Source organism: Phyllopteryx taeniolatus, chromosome 18 (assembly GCF_024500385.1).
Source record: "Phyllopteryx taeniolatus isolate TA_2022b chromosome 18, UOR_Ptae_1.2, whole genome shotgun sequence".
NCBI classification, from domain to species: domain Eukaryota; kingdom Metazoa; phylum Chordata; class Actinopteri; order Syngnathiformes; family Syngnathidae; genus Phyllopteryx; species Phyllopteryx taeniolatus.
Window position 1 is genome coordinate 4,057,279 of NC_084519.1, and position 23,513 is coordinate 4,080,791.

A 23,513-nucleotide genomic window follows, 5' to 3' on the forward strand; every position below is an offset into this window, starting at 1 on the left:
CCAAAATCCGGCCCGCGGGCCAAATGCGGCCCACGTTCAAATTTCCACAAGTCAGGTGGGTAGGCCCCAGCAACTCACCCTTGACCCTAATGAGCTGCTCTACAAAATGGATGGATGGATGCTTTGTACTGTCTCACCCCACCCATGTCAACTATCTGTATTAACACGAGCTGCTTCCTTCTTTCTACAGGCGTGCTTGTTGGAGTGCAAGGGTCAGATCTCCTCCTCGCTCACCTGGGAGTTGTGTGAACGCACCCTAAAGCTTGCTATCTACCCTCCATATGCCGAGGAAGGCGCCGTGCTCAAAAGCACGGTGGGAGAGCTGCAAATGACCTCTCTGGATCTGACCGCTGATAGTGAACTGCAATCTGCAGCCGCGCAACATTTCCAAGAGGAGAATGAGGACCTGGATGAGGCCCCGTTTGAGCCGCGCCGTGTCCAGTATGACTCATCTCTGCTCGAATCCTCGGAGGCGGGGGAGGACGTGCAGAGTCTGGCTCTCCATCTGAATGACGGAGAAGGCGAGCAGAGGGAAAGCGGGAATGTCAGCGAGCAGGATGAAAGCTCAAAGGCCGTTAGCTTATCCAAACGCTTTGGCGGCTTTCAGCGGGGCCGCCACGGTTACAGGAAGTTGATTGGCTCCCCCGCGAGACACCTACAGAAGCGTTACGGAGGCTTCATAGGCGTCCGTAAATCTGCCCGAAAATGGAACAGTCAGAAACGGGTCAACCAGCTGCTCAGGCAGTACCTTGGCATGAGGAGCAGCCGCAGCGGCCGCTTCAACATCTACCCGGTAACAAGAGTCTGGAGGCAAAACAAACTGTAAACATGTTGCTCCGCATACCTCAACCAATCATCTTTTCAACAGTCTGAACTGTGACTTCCTCCATTGTCATCAGCTCTTTGTGTCCAACAAGTAAAACAAGGAATGCTTTGACCATGATCAATATTTAACATGCCGTCCTGTGAAATAAAAGAATTAGAGAAGTGCAATTGAATATATTTTTGTGTGTCGGTGTAACGAGAGAGACAGGGCCAAATGAGATTTGAAAAACCAGGTGTGACTTTTGACTGCACTTTCATAAATGGTACTTAAAAGTCATTTGCACTTTAGTTTGGGAGCCCAGACAGCCCAGCCAGCTTTCATTAGTTGTGTTGAATAAATTGAAATGTCGAGACTTGGGAGTTCAATATTCTAGTCTTTCTCTTGAATTGGACCTAATGCTATCCCCCAACTCAGTTGAGTGGAGTCAGTCTGGAATTCACTTGTTTTTAGCACGGGCCACATTGTACATTAAGTTGCCGTCAGGAGGCCGGTTTTAACCGTGAAACCACATGAATGCATCATCGCGAGGGGTGTCGCAGTCCCGGCCGGTATGCCACAAAAAAAAAAAACACAGTTCGGGATCAGTATGTACCTAGGTTTTAAGTTCACAGTTCGGTTCACATACGGTACAATCAGTGAACCCAGCAACAAAAAATGCATATATTTTGTGTAAACAGGAACACATTTAGTGACAATTTTTAAAATGAAATGACTAAATCAGGGGTGTCCAACTCATACGTTTTTTCCAAAGGTTGCTAAATGTGTATGAGGAAGCTGCAACAGGCTACAGCACAGTATATAAAAAAAGTGGGTGTCCAGGATCAAAGACAAAGAACAAAGAGCCAAGCCCTATTCCCAGGATGAACTGCTGAAGATGGTCCGCCACTCCTTTGTTTATCACGGAGGTCACTCAAAACAGGCTCTTGTTCTTCACCTTTGATCCTGGACACCCGCTTCTTGACTGTGCTGTAGCCTATTGCTGCTTCCCCCTAAACATTTCGCAACCTTTTGAAACTGTTTAGTGCTGGCTCCCCCTTCCACTGGAGGAAATTCAGTCAGAGCTCTCTGCTTCTTACAGGCATCCAACAACTACATTATTTTCATAATGTCTGACAGGAAGTGGACAGGCTTAAACAAAACCTAAACAAAAAAAAAAACGAACAAAAAAACCTTCAGTATTTAAACTACAAACTGTGAATGTTTCTACATTTCTGGGAAAAAGTCAATTATTAGAAGATTAAATTAAATTGGGCTCATTACTTACATATTACATATTTGCCCCTGCATTCGGTTATCATTGTTTTCACGGACCACATAAGATGACATGGAGGGCAGGATCTGGCCGGGGGCCTTGAGTTTGACACCTGTGCTGTAATTGGGCTCACACAGATTGTTAACAGTGCATAGCTGTTCCCCCCCCCCCCCCCCCCCCCCTGCTATTTCTGCATCATAAATTAAAGACAAGGGATCGAATTGTTGCTTTTTCTACCTGACAACTCACTAAATGGCATCTCTTTTCGAAATCTCCCCCAAAACAAAGAAACAATACTTTACGGTACCCTGGAGTCTTTTAAGGTGAAATAATACTGCCCTCTAGTGCCTGAGGAGGATGCATGCTGCCAATAGCGTGCAATAAAGTGGATTTTATTCCACCCCACACGCTGCAATCACGATGAAATTATAAAGCACAACAAACCATTTGCTCTGAACTCTCTTATCTGTGTAATGAGACGGAAATTACACAGTTATCTCCTGGAACTTTTTGCCCTCCGAAAATTATTAGGGAGTTTTGCCAAAATGACCTTATGTTTTCAGCTATTGAATTCTCGAGGAAAAAAAAAAATATTCATTGGTTAGTTAGTAGATTTTCCCCTTACAGCTAGTAATTAAACAACTCTAACTGTGATGTTGCAGAAATCAAGTCGCAGGTCCAACATATTGCGATACGTACGGAAAGGAAAGACTCATTTGTACTGAGGTCAGTGGAGCTGGAAATGGCCTGGGCCTGTCATTGGGTGTGTGGCACACCGTGGAAAGCCAAAGGAGTTGTAAATGATGCCATCTTAATGTATCTTTTAAGAGCAGAGGGGAGGAATTAACGGTGCATGTCAGCCATGGTCATTATTGTACAAAAAAAAACTCGCAGCCACAGTCATTGTTTTACATCTTAATAGTGTATTCTGAGATGTAATGATGTCTGTACATTGTGTGTGTATACGTGAGTGTGTTTGTGTGTGTAGAGCGTGTTTGAGAAACGGTACACATGCATGCGTGTGTGTTTCTCTGCACTCACATCACATCATGACATTTGTGAATACAATGTAAATTTAAACAATTTTTAACGTTAAGTCATTGTTGTAAGTCTTCGTAAAAATGTGTATAGAAAATCAGGAATAAAATAGTTTGCTATTTCTTTTGTGGACTGTCATGCAGAAAAGTGTCTCAAATTCTCAGTGTTTTAGTGTGACAATATACGGCATTTTCTTTTCTTTCTTGTTTTTATTGCTTTTACAAACTCTTTTCACCACAACCATCAACAATGATTGTTTGCCAACATATGGGGCAGGAAGAGTATCCATTTTTACGGAAGCAATCTGGTTAAATGAAACCAAATGTACTGTAGCTTATCTGTGTGATTTTATATTCCACCAAAGTGCCATAAACATGGAAAAAGAACGCAAAACATTAGGCTTAATGAGACATTAAAAAAGGTACAAAATACTTGTACAATGTTCAAAGCACACAATATAATAATATACATCATAAACCACCGGAAGAGTGTTGGATTAAACAAACAAGCAATCTAAGCAGTCTAATACTCTACAGAAGGGTTACAAGGGCTGTAATTATATGACCTTTGGATAAAGTAGGAGAGTATTGTAGGCCGAGTACGTCACATGATCGTCAGTCAACAGTTAGCATCATGGCAGACTGACAGGTTACAAACATACACAAACCTTCATTGCCCAAGGGAAGGATAAACAGACAAATAATAAATGGCCGGAGAAATCCGAATGTTGAAGAGATTCGAATGGCTGCAGCCATTGGAGCATTTTTTTGTTTTGTTTGTTTTTTTGCGACATTAAGGCTCGCTTTTACACTTCTTTTTCCTGATTTCAACAAAAGTCTGCTTCTTAAATTAGCTGCTGCAAACTTACTCTTCGGCACATTGCAACCGCTTAAGAAAATGTTTTTGCCAAGCAGTTTCTGTTCTGGATTTTCCCATATGAATTGGTGGAACTCAAATTGTTTTGTAACAAACCATCTGGTGTGTCAGCCTATGAAAAAGGCTGGTTGGAAAAAAAACAAAAACCCAAAGAAACAACAACAACAAAAACAATGACACGTGAAAAGAATTGTTTTCTCATTGGCTGTTATATACACTATATCCGCTTTTTTGATAAAATTGTATTTTATCATCCATCCATCCATCCATCCATCCTTCCATCCATGCATCCGTCCATCCATCCATCCACTGTGCAGTTTAGTCGGGGAAACGCTGGCAGGCTTTTTTCCAACGGCAGGCAGTGCACCACTGGTCCTTGCGCTCCACTCCGTAGACCTTACGACATTTCTTGGCCTCCCCGCGACCTTTCCTGCGAATTAAACAAGGGCATTCATATTGTACATAAACCTTTCAATTTTATATCTTGATTTTCTGACCTGGTCTGCTTAATATCAATATTGCTGTACCTAGCCACAGCCTACCTTGATAATAGAGGGAATATATCGGCTTTTAAGGCAAGTACCGTACAGCTGTGGTACAGCGAACATGTTCAAATTACACATTTCAGCAACAGCAGATTATCCGATATCCGATCGTATTCGATCTAATAATAATATTGTAAAAGAGACTTACAGAAAGCTATTAAATGTATTGAAGATGACTTAACGTGTTACAGTTTGAATGTGGTTCATAACAGATTTGCCGGACAGAGCGTTTATACAGTGCCGTTTTTGAAACAGTTTATTTCTACTCTGTTCCAGATGCAAGGCATCTGTTGTGTCTGGCGCTTTTTTTAAACAACAGAATGAATCTTAATACAAAAGTAGGCAGTAGTCCAACCTGTCCCGCATGTACTGGGAAATTTTAATAGTTAATGATTGAATGATTAAGCGTGCTGTAGGGCCTTTGCAGTTTGAATAGCACGTCTCAAATTTGAGACGCATCGATCCTCCTCCAGAGCGATGCCCATCTCATAAACTGACAAAGCTAAATATTTATCTTGCGGCTACCAAAAAGAAAATGGGTATTGACTTTTCTGCAGAGTCTCTACAGTTATGTGTTGTCATTTGGCATGTGATGTGTTTGGACAGCGTGCACTTCAGTACCGTTTAAATCTTAATGGCAGGCGGGATATGTCGACGGAGCAGCGGTGAGCGCTAACAGCAATATGTGACGTCTCACCTGAAAGAGCAGTGAGTGCGCGAGGGCGACGCGCTCATTGTCTGGAGCCTGTTGTGTTGGAGCCATTGCTCCCCGACACTGACAGACCGACAGCGAGGTTTCACCATCTGAGGGAGTCAGACGACCGCAGCGGCATTCTTTAATAGATGAAGAGGCAAGACCCTACACTCGGCCTGTGGTTGTTGCATTTTTCAGTGGCAGAGTGATCTTTTCAACTGTGAGTCGGCCACATACCAGAAAAACTATACATTATTCCCTTTCACTGTGTAACCATTGTAAAAAAAAAAAAAAAGTGTTTCTTTTTTTCATTTTCTCTCCAATTTTGTCTTCTAAATGCTATTTAAAAAAATAACACAGACAGTCTGGATACAAGGGGTGTAACGCCAAATTTGTACATAAATTGATTTGCATCGTAGTATATCAATAACCAACGCTAATCCAGTAGTATAATCATGAATGGCCGACATAACAAAACTGCAGCAAACTGTTTTTGTATGAAAAACACTTCCAAGTCATAAATCTAAAACACTCAAATAAAAAAACAGTAGACCGATATGTGTAATGTATCTACATCTGTTTTCAGATCCATACATGGTGGACAGATTTGGGCCACAAGAAGACCCACCTGAGCGTTATTGTGGCCAGAGGCTGCGGTTGGGGTGGTCAAAGTGTGGCACCCTGGACTTCTTGGGGCCACGGATGCCTGGACAGGGCTACAGGCCTATAAAAGACACCACATGAGCGTCATTAAATTCATTGAGATGTGATGTACTATTTGGCTGCATCTTGTTTGTGGACAGAAAAATAAAACCCCCCCAAAAAATTTGAAGGCCTTCATCCACACAGACCTCCACTTTGCTGCAACTCATTCTCCCCCTCCTCAATTGCAACTCTACACAGTGAATAGTGTGAGTTTAGCTTAGTTAAATTTACTGTGAGTAACTCTAACTTAGTATCTCTCCATTCGTTCAAATGTATTTAGCTTTGCTGGACCGGCTGTTTATCCTATTGTATCAAATATTTGTTTGTCTCAATTTCACCCATCAGAAGACCCATTTCATTTATAGGTCAGGTTGAGGCCAAATAACCTAATGTTGGCTGCTGTAATCCACACCAGGAACTTTGGTCAGTATAGCTTATTTTGCCAAATTCAAGGCAACCACTGGCAGGTCATGGCTACAGCGTAAAGCAGAAATGGCAACTGGTGTCACCCGGGCCACACTCGGAATGGTACCTAGTTTGCTGAGAGATGTTGTCAGCCATGAATGTTTTGTGGCGCTAATGAGTCATACAAGACAAAAGGAGGCTCTTTTCCCTCGGGGAAGGAGGCGTTGTTGCGTAATTAAGAGGAAGCGCAAACTAGCGTCTTATATATTTGGTAAATTGCTAGGTAACACTTAGCTCAGCTTCGTTTGCCATAAAACGGCACTGACCGGGAGGTTACTATATCGCACACAATGCAACATAAATGTGAGCCGACAGTTAATGCAGACTTTGAATGAACTAGAGGTAACATAAACACACTTGAATGATAAGGATTTATGTCCTTATTATGGAAAAGAAATTCAGCATTGAATGGCGCAATGCATGCTGGGAACCAAAGTTAATGCGAGAAGTATACTGAAGCGGCCAAGCTCTGAAATCAAAAGTACAACAGTGATTTTTTTTTTCTTCACAACAATGGTTTAAAGTCCACGAGAGGTTCCTAAAATCTGTGTCACCCAATAACACGTACATATTTAACGCCGTTAATAGTGTCGCAAACACGTATGGTGGTTTGAACATGCCACAGGGCAAGGGAGACGCATCAGGGATCTTTCAACAAAGCAGAGTGAACTAACTGCCCTATACTGTAAGGTGAGAAGGCCAAATAATTTAGGGGACATGCAGGACAAAGATAGTATATTATTAAAACTGAGCGAGTGGATATTTTTGGAACAATGTACAAACTGCGTTCTTGCACCTAATATTGCTTTGCTGTTCATCAGTTTTCTGCCATCTTTGAATTGTATTTTTTATGTAAAAACACGCTTTGCACTGGGGGAAAAAAAAATAAATAAAATAAAAATCACAGCTTGGGCTCTGGTACCAGTCCTCTCGAGAGGGGTTGGACTCTCTTCCACTCTGGAGTTGCCCACGCTGTGAGGCGCCGAGCAGGTGTGGGTGTAGTTATTGCTCCCCGGGTCGGCGCCTGTACGTTGATGTTCACCCCGGTGGACGAGAGGGTAGCCTTCCTCCGCCTTCGGGTGGGGGGACACATCCTGACTGTTGTTTGTGCCTATGCACCAAACAGCAGTTCAGAGTACCCACCCTTTTTGGAGTCCTTGGAGGGGGTGATGGAGACCGCTCCCGCTGGGGACTCCATCGTTCTGCTCGGGGACTTCAATGCTCACGTGGGCAATGACAGTGAGACCCGGAAGGGTGTGATTGGGAGGAACGGCCCCCCCGATCAGAACCCGAGCGGTGTTTTGTTATTGGACTTCTCTGCTCATCACGGATTGTCCATAACAAACACCATGTTCAAGCATAAGGGTGTCCACACGTGCAGTTGGCACCAGGACACCCTAGGCCGCAGTTCGATGATCGACTTTGTGGTCGTTTCATCGGACTTGCGGCCGCATGTCTTGGACACTCGGCTGAGGAGAGGGGCGGAGCTGTCAACTGATCACCACCTGGTGGTGAGTTGGCTCCGATGGTGGGAGAAGATGCCGGTCCGATGTGGCAGGTCCAAACGTATTTTGAGGGTTTGCTGGGAATGTCTGGCGGAATCCCGTCAGAAGGAGTTTCAACTCCCACCTCTGACAGAACTTTGCTCACGTTCCGGGGGAGGCGGGGAACATCTGGTCCCACCTCCGGCGTCTCAGGAGGGGGAAGCAGTGCACCATCAACACTGTGTATAGTGGGGATGGGGCGCTGCTGACCTCGACTCGGGACGTTGTGAGCCGGTGGGGAGAATACTTCGAAGACCTCCTCAATTCCGCCTTCCCATGAGGGAGCAGAGTCTGGGTTCTCTGAGGCGGGCTCTCCTATCTCTGGGGTTGAGGTCAGCGAGGTGGTTAAAAAGCTCCTCGGTGGCAAGGCCCCGGGGGTAGATGAGATTCGCCCCGAGTTCCTCAAGGCTCTGGTTGTTGTAGGGCTGTCCTGGTTAACACACCTCTGCAACATCGCGTGGACATCGGGGACAGTGCCTCTGGATTGGCAGACTGGGGTGGTGGTCCCCCTTTTTAAGAAGGGGGACCGGAGGGTGTGTTCAACTAGAGGGGGATCACACTCCTCAGCCTCCCTGGTAAGGTCTATTCAGGGGTGCTGGAGAGGAGGGTCCGTCGGGAAGTTGAATCTTAGATTCAGGAGGAGCAGTGTGGTTTTCGTCCTGGGCGTGGAACAGTGGACCAGCTCTACACCCTCGGCAGGGTCCTCGAGGGTGCATGGGAGTTCGCACAACCAGTCTACATGTGTTTTGTGGACTTGGAGAAGGCGTTCGACTGTGTCCCCCGGGGGGTCCTGTGGGGGGTGCTTCGGGACTATGGGGTACCGAACCCCCTGATACAGGCTGTTTGGTCCCTGTACGACCAGTGTCCGAGTTTTTGTCCGCATATCCGGCAGTAAGTCGGACTCGTTTCCGGTGAGGGTTGGACTCCGCCAAGGTTGCCCTTTGTCACCGAATCTGTTCATAACTATTATGGACAGAATTTCTAGGCGCTGCCAAGGCGTAGAGGGGGCCCGGTTTGGTGGCCACAGTATGGCATCTCTGCTTTATGCAGATGATGTGGTTCTGTTGGCTTCATCAAGCCGTGACCTCCAACTCTCACTGGAGCAGTTCGTAGCTGAGTGTGAAGCGGCTGGGATGAGAATCAGCACCTCCAAATCTGAGACCATGGTCCTCAGTCGGAAAAGGGTGGCGTGCCCTCTCCAGGTCGGGGATGAGATCCTGCCCCGAGTGGAGGAGTTCAAGTATCTTGGGGTCTTGTTCATGAGTGAGGGAAGAATGGAATGGGAGATCGACAGGTGGATCGGTGCAGCGTCTGCAGTGATGCGGACTTTCTATCGATCCGTTGTGGTAACGAAGGAGCTAAGCCGAAAGGCGAGGCTTTCGATTTACCGGTCGATCTACGCTTCTACCCTCACCTATGGTCACGAGTTGTCGGTCGTGACCGAAAGAACAAGATCCCGGATATAAGCGGCCGAAATGAGTTTCCTCTGCAGGGTGTCCGGGCTCTCCCTTAAAGATAGGGAGAGAAGCTCGGTCATCCGGGAGGATCTCAGAGTAGAGTCGCTGCTCCTCCACATTGAGAGGAGCCAGATGAGGTGGCTGGGGCATCTGATACGGATGCCTCCCTGGTGAGGTGTTCCGGGCACGTCCCACCGGGAGGAGACCCCGAGGACGACCCAGGACACGCTGGAGAGACTACGTCCTTCGGCTGGCCTGGGAACGCCTCGGGATCCCCCCGGAGGAGCTGGATGAAGTGGCTGGGGAGAGGGAAGTCTGGGCGTCCCTGCTAAAGCTACTGGCCCCGCGACCCGACCTCGGATAAGCGGTAGAAAATGGATGAGTGGATGGATGGCCCATAATTTACTGCACTTGATATATTTGCCCCTCTCCATTCTCTAATCAGTTCTACATATGCTGTTTTAGCACATCTGCCTCACAGTTCTGAGGACCCGGGTTCAAATCCAGCCTAGCCTATGTGGACTTTGCATGTTCTCCCTTTGTCTGCGTGGGTTTTTCACTCCGGTTTCCTCCCACATTCCAAACACATGCATGATAGGTCAATTGAAGACTCTAAATTGCCCGTAGGTATGAATGTGAGTGCGAATGATTGTTTGTCTATGTGCCCTGCGATTGGCTGGCGACCAGTTGAGGGTGTACCCCGCCTCTCGCCCAGAGTCAGCTGCCACAGGCGCCAGCATGGCCGCGACCCTAGTGAGGAGAAGCAGTACGGAAAATGGATTGGATGGATGGATGTTTTTCTTGAACAACTCTGGTACAACCCATTTTACTCAGACTGTCAGAGAGGAATGCACTATAACCAGCTGCCTTTGTACGTAAATAAGGGTCACCTGTTTGACACCTGTTCTTTTCACAGAATGAACTTATTGAAATCTAGATGTTATTGATTTGAACAGCTTCCTTTTTCTTCACTTTCTATCACGGAACACATTTTTTTAAATAAAATTTGTCTTCATGTTTTGATTTGGAATAGAAAGTGCAGTGCTGTTATTCAGAACTAGTGTATACTGTACATCTGGGTTATTTATGTAAAACAAGTTTTGTTTTTCAAATATAAAAACTATTGGGCGATACATGCTTTCATTGTGCATCACGGTCTGCCAGTGGTTAGCACGTCTGCCACACAATTCTGTTGTTTTGGGTTGGAATTTCGGCTCCAGACTTCTCCCACATTCCAGATAATGATATGTTAGGTTTATTGATGAGTCTAACTTGTCCATAGGTGGGATTGGGGTTCTCTCTTTTTTTTTTTTTTTTAAATGTGTTTTTTTTAAATTTTATATACAGTATGTGCCCTGCATTTGGCTGGGGAACAGTCCAGGGTGTACGTCTCACTCACAGCGCTATAGACAACGGATGGGTGAATGTTTAATGTCGGTTCTCCAAACTAACCTGATAGAGATGCTCTGTGTGGATCTGCCAGAAGCTGCTGGGGGCCGACTGGCTGAGCGGACCGGGCCGGCTTGGGCCCAGGCCAGAGTTGGAGTTGGACCTTGGCCTGTGTGCCGTCGGGATCTGAACAGCCAAACCGGTTGGTGAGCTGCACGGGGCCCAGCTGAGAGGGGATGCTTGTCCCAGAGCCTGCTGGGAAGGAACTAGTGCAATGCTGGTGTCCACTGCCTCACAGGAGATCTTAGTGTAGTAGAAGTCCTCTTCTCTCTGCGACTGATCTGACCCATTGCTGTCAGGAAAAGCATGTTGTTGTTTTTTTAACTGTTAGCTAAAGAATCACCATTGTGGCCCAGATATAAAATCTCAAAGTGTTTCTTCATGTTCAATTGCTAAGTCAGAGCTCCTCCGACCACTTAAAATTTTTCTTCCTTCCTGTTTTTTTAATGTTGTTGCTGTCTGCATCAGTCTACAATGGCGAGGTTGCCACAGAAAGAAGATATGAAGCTCATAAAAAAAAATAACGGCTGTTCAACATCCTTATATTATTATTTCTACAAATCCATCATAGAGCAACAACGACAAGCAACACATCTTAATACTGAAATGTAAACAATTGAACAAAAACTTGAGGGGAATCTAGACACATATTCATACAAAATGTAATGCGTAATGAACTGGTGAAGAGACAAACTCACCCCAGATGCAGGACTCGGATGTGTCTTTTGATTCCGACGGAAGATGTGAGCACCTTGCCACAACTGGGCCACAGACACTTGTACAAACCTTTGAAAGAGCTCTGTGACAGAGAACATGGACAATGTCAAGGTAAGGTACGAGTACGTCATGTACTCTATACAGCATAATTGTCATAATCAAAATTCTACCTTTCTCAATACTTTGTACAAAGCCAAGTTATTTACGACACTTAACGTGTTTTGCAGTTTATTAAAGCTTCTATGGGACACACTAAAGTGAGCTGCTTAAAATATGAATCATGGACAAAACTATTAGGACGCCTGTAAAATGAAAATGGAACATGATATGAAGTGGGTCCCAACAGCTTGCACTCTTCCAGGAAGATATTTATTTTTTTTTTTTTTTTTTTTTTTTACAGGCCATTGATATCTTGCAAAGAAAACCTGGCACATAATCTCTATTCTCGTTGATCCCGTTGGTTTTTGATGGGGTTGAGGTCGGGACCTCTCAGTCAAATTCTTCCATACCAAGCATGGCAGCCATATTGGAAAAAAAATCCTGCCACAAAGTTGCATATAGTTTTACAGGAAGCATACAATTGTCCAAAATGTTGAGGTAAAATGAAGAATTAAGATTCAGATTGTACGAGGGAGTCAACCTGTGATTGATTAACTAATTGCTTAGGGGGTACTGTATGTCTTTATTCTTTTGTCAAGATTATGTATACTGGATTGGATACATTTTTTGTTTGTTTTATTTTTTTAGAATAGAATAAAATGAATAGAATTTGCGGCACGGTGGACGACTGCTTAGAGCGTCTGCCTCACAGTTCTGAGGACCGGGGTTCAATCCCCGGCCTCGCCTGTGTGGAGTTTGCATGTTCTCCCCGTGCCTGTGTGGCTTTTCTCCGGGCACTCCGCTTTCCTCCCACATCCCAAAAACATGCATTAATTGGAGACTCTAAATTGCCCGTTGGTGTGACTGCGAGTGCGAATGTTTGTTTGTTTGTATGTGCCCTGCGATTGGCTGGCAACCAGTTGAGGGTGTAGCCCACCTCCTGCCCGATGATAGCTTGGATAGGCTCCAGCACGCCCGCGACCCTAGTGAGGAGAAGCGGCTCAGCAAATGGATGGATGAATAGAATTTAAAATATTGTTAAATTCCATTTCCCTCTGAAATGTCTCCATGAGGTTGTAAATAGTGAGAGGGGCTGCCAACGGTCAAAGAAAATGCCAAAGACGTAGGATGTAACACTGGTTAATACGATACATTAGCAAATATCACAGCAATCCCAAAATACTTCCCAAATATAGGATTGTGTGCAGTCAAGGGGATGATACCAGGGGAATCTGATTGGATGCTTTGTTTTGAATTGCTACCATGGCATCTGTGATGCATTATTACATTTTTTTCTGCGCATTATCTTGCCTGTGATCTTCTGGCAATAAAGCCCAACACTTCAGAAAAAATAAGTTTTTGGAATAAGAAAAGTAATCGCTCATATGTCTTGAACGAGCTACACATTTTGTTCTTTGATTGAGTTTGAATCGGTTGAGCAATAACAAAATGGGCGGAAAACAATAAGACAAAAGAAGACTGATGCACTTCAACATTGTTTTGAATGCTCAGCTCTGAACCTTCACTCAATAATTGCCTCTTTATGAGGTTGTTTTATAACTTTGTCTAAAGAAGTTTCATCTAACTCAACCATTTTATGTCGATCATAAAGAACAATGGCATTCATCCTTTGACATAGATGAATTTGAAGAACGGCTAAGAATGAGATCACTGACGGTGTAGTGTAAGAGTGCTCACACAGGCTGCCAACCATTCTTTAGGGGCCCACGGCATAAACTAAAATTCACAATTGACACGTCCCCTGGTACAGATTTGGACGGATGAGAATAAGCAGTAGCATGTGGAAAAATCTACAGGTATGCCGTATGCTTCACAAGTGCGTACCTTTGGCTTTTTGGTATTAATCTCCTCCCCCTGCTCCAACTCCATGTTCAGGCCTTCATCCGGGCTGCTGTCCATCTCCGGGACGGATAGCGAGGGGGCCGGGCTCACATTGCCGTGATCCCAACTCCAGTAGCCGCTGCTGCCGCTGTCGGAGAGCTCGCCGCCGCCGCACTCCATGTCAGCTGATGATGAGTAGCCAACTAGATGAGGAAAGATTCAGTTTAGTTTTACAGACTACTCTGAAACCCCTCTGTATCATGGTTAATCTTGGACGCCCCGGCTATATCGCAGATTAATTGATCTTTTTTTTTTTCTTTTAATGGGTTATTACAGTAAACAGGCAAGTCTGAATTTAATTAAATTGAATGAAATTAAATAAATAAAATCACCAAATCGCAACAGAAGTTGTCTCAAGGCACTTTTCATGTGGAACAGGTCGAGAACAGCTCTGACACATTTGGAGAGCAACTGTATTTAGAGTGGCACACCTTCAGTGCGGAGCCACGTGGCGGCGCGACATGCCAAGGGCTACTTCATGTAAATGCAGCGCAATTAAGCGCAATTAAGACCAAGAAGAAGAGGCAGAGAAGGTCCACTAGTAAGATGCAGTAATAGTCGTTGAGCAGAGAAGATACGTGTTGTGTTGGTGCTCCGTGTGTTTAAAGCAGCAGTGGTTTAAAGGTGCATAATTACGTAGCATCTATGCTAATTTCTATTAGCCGGTCTATGTTGTATCACACTGTATGTTAGCATTATGCTAGCAGACTTTTGCTAGGTGAAATTATATGGTTTGGATGAACATTTTGGTGTTACGATATACTGTGCAATGAATCGTTCTCTTTTGTTTTATGTGTCAGTTTTACAGTAAACTTTAACTTGGATTCCAAATAAACAGCTTGAAGCAAGCATGTTTTGCCTCTTATTTGGACAACTGTGAGAGTGAGTCTTCTTTTCATTTCCTCAAAGTGATGTTATAAGACAGGCTCCCATTTCTTGACAGCGAAACAGTGACAACATGCACTAAGAGTACTTCAAAGTGTGTTTTGATATGTTTAAGTGTGTTCCATTAAGTATAAATGTTTTGAAAGTGTGTGGGAGGGATAAAACTAAATACAAATCTTTTATATGCTGTCTCTGTATCATATTTATATCCATTACGAGCAGGTTGGGAATGTATCCCCCATGATAAAGGGCGGCTTCACTGTATTTCGGGTCTTAAACGTTTCAAGAAAACATTTTGGAAAGTGGCTAAATCCAGGAAAATAAAAACTATGAAAATGGTTGGTCATTAAAAATGCGCGTTAAATTTAGACACTGTGCTTGTAGAAGTGCTCTCTGCTGCTTTCCACTTTGCCCATCCTACAGAGAACAGCAGGTGTCCCATATGGGTGCCAAGGTTGTGATGTGCTTCTCTTTAGCCAAACAGATTTACCATCATATTTCTTTTTCCCTTTGTTGCCCCCTCTGTTCGCTGATTAAATATTGATATTTTCCTCATCACTTTGCCAGCATCTATTTTTGCTTTGCTTTTATGATATGTAAATAGGGATGATAAACCTACAATAAAGCATTTTTATTCAAATAGGGCAATAATGATGCTCAAAGTGAATTACTAATATGTTTTAACTAGGAGTAGGTAGCTAACTTTACACTCTATAAAAACTAGAGCATGACCGATATGGATTTTTTTTAGGCTAATGCCGATTCCAATATTTGGCAGAATAAAATTCTGATAACTGATTAATTGGCTGATTCATTAAAAATATGTATAATAAATAATGTCACTTATTTTTGGGTCCCTGAACACTTACAACAATAAAGATCTGAATTACAGGCAGACCATTTGACTGTTTTACTTTATCTTTGAGTATTTGTTTAACTTTACAACAGAGAGAAAAATCGGCAACCGTTTGCCAATTGTTTTGTTTGTTTGGACGTCATTATCTTTGTGTCATGTTGTAATGTGTGAAAAAATAAATAAATAAATAAAAAATACAAAATAACAACTCAGCAAAAGATCGGCCAATTATTGCCAATTTGAAAAGGGCTAATATTGGCCGATGAATCTGTTGGGCCCTAATAAAAATGATGCAAATGATCTATCCTGCTCCAGAATTTTTTTAAGTGCCAAATATTGAGCGGAATCTAATGACGTTTTCCAACTTGGAAGAGATGTGTGGCATTTGCCGGTTTCGTGCTTGCTTGCGTGCGTTTTCTCCAGGTACTCCAACATGCTAAATTAATTGAAGGTTGTAAATTGTCCATAGGTGCAAATGGTTGTTTTTCTATATGTGCCCTGCGATTGGCTGTCGACCAGTCCAGGGTGTACTCCGCCTCTCACGGGAAGTCAGCTGGGATAGGCTTTAGCTTCCCCATGACGACAAGTGCTAAAGAAAATGGATGGCTGGATGATAAATGTTCAAAACCATGTGCCACAGACCTGTTCCAGTTTCTGTCTGTGGAGGACTCTGGAGCACAGGGTTACAGGATAGGCTGGTCAGGACCATGGCCGCCATGATCTCATCCATCTCCACTGACTCTGGGCTACGGAAACTGGAGACAACAGAGCTTAAGTTGCAAGCAGACCGTTGAGCTCACTCACTAATTCTTACAGTGCAACATGTCTCTCACCTGTATGCAGGCTCTCTAGCTGATACCACGCATGGGTCCATTGCAGGGGCCCTTGTTTGCAGGGGAGCGGGCACGATGCTCCAGCCTCGCTCCAGCTCACGCTGCAGGTGGACCGTCTTGTTCTTGTGAATATTTCTGTCCGTGAACGGATCTTGGACGGAGTTCTGTGTGTATATCTTCATCGGTGGTTCAAAGGTAAAATTCCAAATGAGCCATTGTTTCAATGCCGATTCACTTCAAAGACTACATTTATTGTGTATGGCGGCAGTAAAGCAAATCATTAAACGCTCCAATGTGCTGAGGCATACACCGGTTATTTCGGTTAAGCTGGTTACATAAACCTCGGCACTGGAGTTTTGCTATGGCCACGGACGGGTAAAGCTGTTGAACAAATATTTCCTGCCCATCTGTGGTGTCCTGCCTGCAGACAATATGGCTAACAATGGAGGCAGTATGAAATGGTAGCGAGTGCCAACCACTGACTAGGCAGTAACAGAGGGACAAGAATGGATGATCCCATTTGTGTGGGATGACTTCAGCGCTCTAAAAGAGGATTTATAACTGCCAATATACTGCCATGAAGGAAATAAACAGAGAAAAGTATTATGTACACTTGCACAATATAACGAAATCCAATACAAGAGCTGTTTTTTTGTTTTGCTTCTCATAAGTGCAGTTCAAAACGCCAGAAAGTTACAACTACAATAAAGATATCATCGCTTTCCATCGAAAAGAATACCTCTTATTTAGCTCCAAATGTTCATTAATTTCTAATCCAAAAAAAAAACATGGAGCTACATATATGATTTTCATTGGAAGGCAACAATATCTGCCAGCGTAACACACTTGCCCTACTATTTTCTGTCATCCAAAATAATTACACTAACAATATTTAAAATAATAACAATGTATTGATTATTTGAATTTAGTCAAATGACTGTCCCTACAACAGTGTGTATTGCATGTTGTGTATGGTGCCAGGTATGAACCTGATGTGGATGACATATAAATTAAAAGAGACATATTAAGCATGTTTTTTCCCCCCACAATATAAAACATTTCCGAGGTGTCTTAACAAAAGACCTCCGGCATTCTTACGCCAAACTGCCCCAAAAATACACGTAAAATCTGCTCGGCAAAACACTCAGTTTTGGGGGGGGGGTGCAGTTCTGTCTCATGAAGAAGTTGAGTAGCACTTTCATAACCATGAACTTGAAGAGCTGTGTGACACGAGAGCGTAAAACAACCACTGGCTAATTTAGTTACTCACTTACTTGGTTGTTGAATTTTAAACTTGATGGATGGGTAAGGCACCAAAGAGACCACCCAACTTTTGTGAATGAGCAATGAAAAAGCATTTTTTTCAATAATATGTCCCCTTTATCTATCTAGAATGGGAAACTGATCTCAGTCTGTCTTCTCACCGGAGTGTTTTGCTGCGTGTTTGGTCCGTTGATGGCAAGCATGTCGGACAGGCACGCCTGCAGCCTTGCTGCCATTCCGCCTGGCTCGGATTCTGCCCCGTCCTGGGATCTCATAGCTGCCATGCTGCTGCTGTTGCTGCTGCTGTGTAGTGTGGGGACTCAGCAGTCGAGCACAGGGTCAAACCTCCCTGCGGGTGACGCACCACAAAAGCACGAGCTGTGAAGCAACCGTATGAAAACATAACTTCCACAATGATTTGAAAGCAACAGGTCAATAATGTCTGGAGTGTGGGTGTGGCGCTTACATTTCCCATAACGAAACTCCCCGGTATGCTTAATTTAACCATTTCTGCTTCCCAAAAGTAATTTGGTTTTCACCTTTCCCCTTTAACTGGTGGCGAATGACATGTTTGTGATGAAGTTCTAAAATTCCCGCTTGAACAAGTCTGATGACAGCACCATGACACCTTAGTTTTTCTGCTCACAAGTTCGGCCTCGAGCAACAAAAGGCAGTAATGTGACAAAAAAGGAAATTCATGTGTAAAATGTATGATGTGGTCCTGTTAACTGACTTCATGGAACATTCCATAATAGAACATTTGTTGAAATAACTAGATTCCGTCTCTAAAACATTCTCCGTGATGAATATGCTTATATGGGAACGAACTACTAAATACTGTATTAAGTTTGGTTCGCTGAAGTTTATTAACCTAAAAAATGGCTGCTTTGGGTCTCGTGAGATTTTCCAAAGCAGTCATTGTCACATATCACTGTACAAATGAAACTTTGAATGTTATTGCAGGAATCTGGAGAAAACCACCATTCAGATCTTGTGGCCAAATGTAATAGCTTTGGGTCGTTGTGTGTTGCCCAAATACGTGACAGACAACACGTTGAGTGGATGTGATCTGATGATTCATGATGACCATTCAGCGATTATTGCTGCATTTGCAGAAGTAGCAATAATCCAAGATCAAATGAGAGAACTTTACAAACAGGAACTTTCTTTTCTGGTTTGGCATACTGTAGTTTGTCCTTAATTCTTCTGACCAAATTGGTTGCTCAAATGCTTTCAGATGCTCAACATCTTCATTTAGTTTTAGCAAATGCTGAAACTCAATAATTGTTTTGAATCTTAAATTCACCTCCTAAACTATTTCGCAAAGTTGGATTAACTGTGAAATATGTAATTAAATCTACAGAAAAAAATGGTTGTAAAAGATTCATCTCTGTATAAATTCCAGCTGGAACTGCTATTTACAAGAATTTACTAGAATGCTAACCAGAGTGGCACGCAATGGACGGCATATCTCAGCCAAGGCTGAAACAATACTTTATTTGTTTTCGCACCAAATCATCCAAACACTTTCCCTGGGTGTACTTGAATGTTGTCATGAAGATTCAGACATTTTTTGGGAGAAAATGAAAAACTAAATGTTGCAACTTGCATAACAGCGGACCCTCAACAAATTCGCAAATTCACCTTTGTTTGGAACCTGTCATGGGCGGAAAAGTAAAGACTAAAGTAAGTGTCTCTTTAATTGGTGGCAAAAATAAATCTAATTAGTTGTCCACTATAATAAGGTTGTTTCGTGTGTATGTGGAAGTTCCACCGACACTGGGGGTGTCAAAATTCATTTGAGTTTAGGGGCCACATTCACTGCAATTTGATCTCAGGTGGGCCGGACCCGTTTACAGTAATGCCTCGTTTATCGTGGGCGTTAGGTTCCGGACCACCCCCGCAATTGGTGAAATTTGCGAAGTAGCGACCACAAATGTTTTTGATTGATTTTAAAGCTGTATTAATCTTCCTTAAACTCCTATTAACACCTACCTTACTCATAAACTTTTCTTATACTCTTAAACACCTTTCATACTTTAACATACAGCAATGCACAGTAGTACTGTACACTATGTACATTTTATTGCGTGTCGTGTTTTAATATTCACCTTTATTGATAATTATCTTGAAAAGCTTGTTTCAAATCGTATGAACAATCTGAAATGTCTTAACAAAAGTGAGTGCAATCTGAACAATATTATAAATCAGCATTTTCATGTATACATGCATAACTTACAGATCACAGTGGATCACAGTATACCTTTTATGAAATAACTTTTTTAATTTACATAGATTTAAAAAGGAACCTAGCCAAACAAAGCTGGCATAATTGAGCTAAAACACAAACAATGAATCTATATGAGGTAAGCAGCCCAACTCCATTTACAAACATATTATCAGTCATCAAATTAGCTTGTACTCACTAAAGAAGTGACTTTTAAAATGTTTCCCTATCATGAGTCGTCACAGCGAGTCACTCGCATGATTTGCTTGGCAGTTTTTACACTTTGCGCTTCCTGACGCAATCCGCGCATTTTTATCCGGGCTCGGAATTGGTGCACTGACAGGGAATCGAACGCAGGCCATCTGCGTTTAAGGCAGCAGCCTGTACCACTACACTCACAGTCACTTAAAGCAATTGAATAAAACATGCCCCATGTAACTTCACAAACTTTTAACTGCACTTTCACATGGAATTAACAAACAATATATGATGTATTACAGCCGTCGCTTCTGCGGCAGTTACACAAAACGTCTTACTGTGCAGATGGATGATGGTAAGCAGTCTTTTTTCTCTCTCAGCTCCGAGTCTCAGCACTTCCGGTTCTACGGTGCTTGTACCAAAATGAAAGCGTGACTTTGAAAATAAGAGTCTATATGGACAAATGAACTAAAACTTACCCCACGGGCCGGTTTGGACATCCTGACGGGCGTCTTATCCGAGTATTATCCTTCACTTCTGATTTCAAAACTAGTCATCCATCAATGTTGTTGCATGTAATAAGATGATAAGGCGATGAAACCTTTATATGGGTTCCGAGTCACAACGACCCTCTGAGGAAAACTGTAACTATAATGTGGCCGGCAACAAAAATGAGTTTGACACCCCTGCTGTACTGTATTTTTAAGGGTACAGCAATGTGTTTATAAGTGTTTGAAGTGCTATTTATGTGTTTTGGGATCATACTTTCTGGCACATTTATTATCCATCCATCCATTTTCTGAGCCGTTTCTCCTCACTCGGGTAGCGGGCGTGCCGGAGCCTATCCCAGCTGTCATCGGGCAGGAGGCGGGGTACACCCTGAACTGGTTGCCAGCAAATCGCAGGGCACATACAAACAAACAACCATTCGCACTCACATTCACACCTACGGGCAATCAATTAACCTACCATGCATGTTTTTGGGATGTGGGAGGAAACCAGAGTGCCCGGAGAAAACCCACGCAGGCACGGTGAGAACATGCAAACTCCACACAGACGGGGCCCGGGATTTGAATCCCGGTCCTCAGAACTGTGAGGCAGACGCTCTAACCAGTCGCCCACCGTGCCGCCATATTTATTATTTAAAGTATTAATATAAGTGATTATAATAACTTTTAGGGAAGTGTCAATTATTCGTGGAAAGGACTGACAGACTATTCGGTTACGCCTCCTGTCACTACACACTCTGATTGGCTAATCTTGTCCTGCCGTGCCTAGTTGTAAAATGATAATTAAAATAAATTACAACCATTCACACCTACGGGCTATTTAGAGTCTTCAATCAACATACCATGCATGTTTTGGGGATGTGGGAGGAAACCGGAGTGCCCGGAGAAAACCGTGCCGCCAGTTTTTAAATATATAACAAAAAGTTTTTTTTTTTTTTTAATACTGTAAATTACATTTTCTATATACGCTTTTTGTGGTGATCAGCATGTGAATCAATAAAGAGGCTGTAATCTGCATTGTGCTGCACTGTTGTATTTTGCATTGCATGCGACTAATAGGTTCAAAGGATTTATATGTGGAAATGTTCAGTTTGGTCATTAGTCACACATTGTGATCTGTTACTGTAATACTGAATTTTGATTAGCACTTCATCGAATAGCACGTGGGACAGGCTATTGCTGTCGTTTACTCTCCTGTTTCGCCAGCCATTACGTTCTACTAAAATTCAAATTTCCCACCCTCTTGTGTGCCTCCGAATGCAGCGTTAAACCTGGCAAAGCGTTCCACCAATCAGAATCGAGAACGCGTAGTAAACAAGCGCCATAAATGTGGGCAGGCGTCTCCCCCGATTGGCTGGCCGCTCATTTTTGGGCACACACCCCCTTCCTGACAACGTGTTCGGACACGAGTTTCGCCGGGAGGCGCTGTGCTGGACGACGGGATAGTGCCGAAAATAACCGTGTTTTCACGCTGATACACTCATAAAAATGGACGCCGGCCGCAAAGCCAAAACCCCAGCGTGACAAAATCACACTTCGATGCAAACGGCAAAGCAAACGAGAGTGTGTCAACGCTGTGGCTTACACAACGGGGTGAAAACAAACAAACAAAAAAAGAATCATCATCATCAGTCAAAGCCGCGTTTGAGGCAGCTCAAATGCGACTCGAATTACACAAACACCAGCAGAAATGAGTTCAAAGGGCACGCACAAACATCCTCATCATACACCTTGCATGTTTGTTTACATTCTGCCGCACATTCGACGCAGCTGCGTCCAAAAAAAAAAAAAAATGGATCTTAAATGTCGAGTACAAGTTCAAATATACGCAAGCCCCCCACCCTGTTCACATTGGTTGTTTTCACGTCTGCTCCTCAACAACGAATAAATACCACATTTAGCTAAGCGAAAGTTGCACTACATGGCTGATCTCCACCCGGCGACGCTTACACTGTGAGCAAATACACTCCCCCCCCCACCCCCACTCCTTCGCGTTTCGAGCACACAGCTTCAGCAAAACATGCACTTTGCTTTTTGCATGCACTGTTCGACCAATCTTATTGGGTGAGGAGGAAAAAAAACACTCTTGCACTTACTCGGTCGATAAAGACGGTCAATCCGTCTCTTCGTTGCAGTCAGTAGCGGCGGCGGGGGGCGGTGGGGGGTCGCCTGGCCCGGCCGTCAGTGCCGGGGGAAGGAAGGGAAGAAGGGGGTTGGGTTGCTCTGCGCTACGTGCGTCTACGTGTGTGTGTTTGCTCGAGCAATGCCGGGCTGACAGCTGGCCACACAGCGCTCATAGCGACATACGAGGTGAGGCGGTGACGGCTTAGCGCAGCATCATCACATATCCCGCATGGTCTGGATTTGGGACCTACATGTCATTAAATGAATTCATTATTGTTATTATTATTATTAGCAGTAGTAGTAGAATTTAAAAAAATAAGTAAATAAATAAATATATATATATATATATATATATATATATATATATATATATATATATATATATATATATATACATTACAGTCATCACAGTATTTCTTTTGAATATTTTAAATCATTACAAAAGTGAAATGAAAATTTTATTTACAATTGTAAATAAATTTTAATGTTACCACATATTACACAGTAAGCAATTTCATGACTAGCCATTTGTTTCTGAAACTCAGATTTTACATTAATGTGGTAGTATTATCCGGCAAAAAAAAAAATAAAAAATGGCATTGCTATCATATTTACCATGCACTCTATGAAATTGGCAAATAACAACTAGCACAATGTGTTATGAGCTATGTTAAAGACCCTGTAAATGTATTTCCGTGATTCTTTCCAAATACATTAAATATGTTTGAACTTAAGACTGAGAACAATTTAGTACTGAATTGTTGAGATATACCATTAAAATATTTGTCACCATTACAGTTGTCCAGATTTTTTTTTGTGCTAAAAACAAGCCCAAGTACGCATTTGGGCTTTCTGGTATGAGTCGGCCCTCCCCCACAATACAAGTACTGAGCGTCTTCATCCCATCAGTGGAGAATCGAGTTACTTAGTAATAACAACTCGGCCCATTTCTACGACTGCAGCGTGCAGTTAGCCATCAAGCTATGCCTACAACCCGGGGGAAAAAAATGCAGCTTCCCTGAAATGTTTTGTGTTATTTGCGCTACAGT

The 23,513-nt window shown here is 43.2% G+C and overlaps 2 protein-coding genes across 7 annotated transcripts in view; one reads left to right on the forward strand and one right to left on the reverse strand.

Moving 5' to 3' along the window:
- The window catches only part of pnocb (prepronociceptin b), a 43,940-nt gene extending 40,950 nt beyond the window's left edge, over nucleotides 1-2,990 (forward strand). For all 4 annotated transcript variants that reach the window (XM_061753290.1, XM_061753286.1, XM_061753288.1 and 1 more), the window contains exon 3: nucleotides 191-2,990. In XM_061753290.1, the coding sequence (XP_061609274.1) occupies nucleotides 191-826 (636 nt within the window). In that variant the 3' untranslated portion in view covers nucleotides 827-2,990. The remainder of the gene's footprint in view (nucleotides 1-190) is intronic.
- Nucleotides 2,982-22,636, reverse strand: znf395b (zinc finger protein 395b). 3 transcript variants are annotated; one of them, XM_061753282.1, is made up of 10 exons: nucleotides 22,437-22,635; nucleotides 17,568-17,784; nucleotides 16,144-16,319; nucleotides 15,953-16,065; nucleotides 13,513-13,712; nucleotides 11,550-11,650; nucleotides 10,855-11,143; nucleotides 5,860-5,955; nucleotides 5,235-5,341; nucleotides 2,982-4,422 (listed from the first exon to the last, which is right to left on the reverse strand). In XM_061753282.1, the coding sequence occupies exons 2-10, from the start codon at nucleotides 17,688-17,690 to the stop codon at nucleotides 4,311-4,313; spliced, it is 1,317 nt and encodes a 438-aa protein (XP_061609266.1). In that variant the 5' UTR covers nucleotides 17,691-17,784; nucleotides 22,437-22,635; the 3' UTR covers nucleotides 2,982-4,310. The 3 variants fall into 3 exon arrangements, with proteins under 3 accessions (XP_061609266.1, XP_061609265.1, XP_061609267.1); XM_061753281.1 differs by having other exon boundaries at nucleotides 17,568-17,755; nucleotides 22,437-22,634; XM_061753283.1 differs by lacking the exon at nucleotides 5,235-5,341 and having other exon boundaries at nucleotides 17,568-17,755; nucleotides 22,437-22,636.
- Nucleotides 22,637-23,513: the final 877 nt, after the last annotated feature.

Excerpts from the sequence above, each read along its gene's own strand:
- znf395b (XM_061753282.1), bottom strand. The coding sequence starts at position 17,690 with ATGGCAGCTATGAGATCCCAGGACGGGGCAGAATCCGAGCCAGGCGGA. Across the intron at positions 13,713-15,952 it reads ACAGACAGAAACTGGAACAG|TTGGCTACTCATCATCAGCT; the intron begins GTCTGTGGCACA and ends TTCCTCATCTAG. Across the intron at positions 5,956-10,854 it reads ACACAGAGCATCTCTATCAG|GCCTGTAGCCCTGTCCAGGC; the intron begins GTTAGTTTGGAG and ends TGTCTTTTATAG.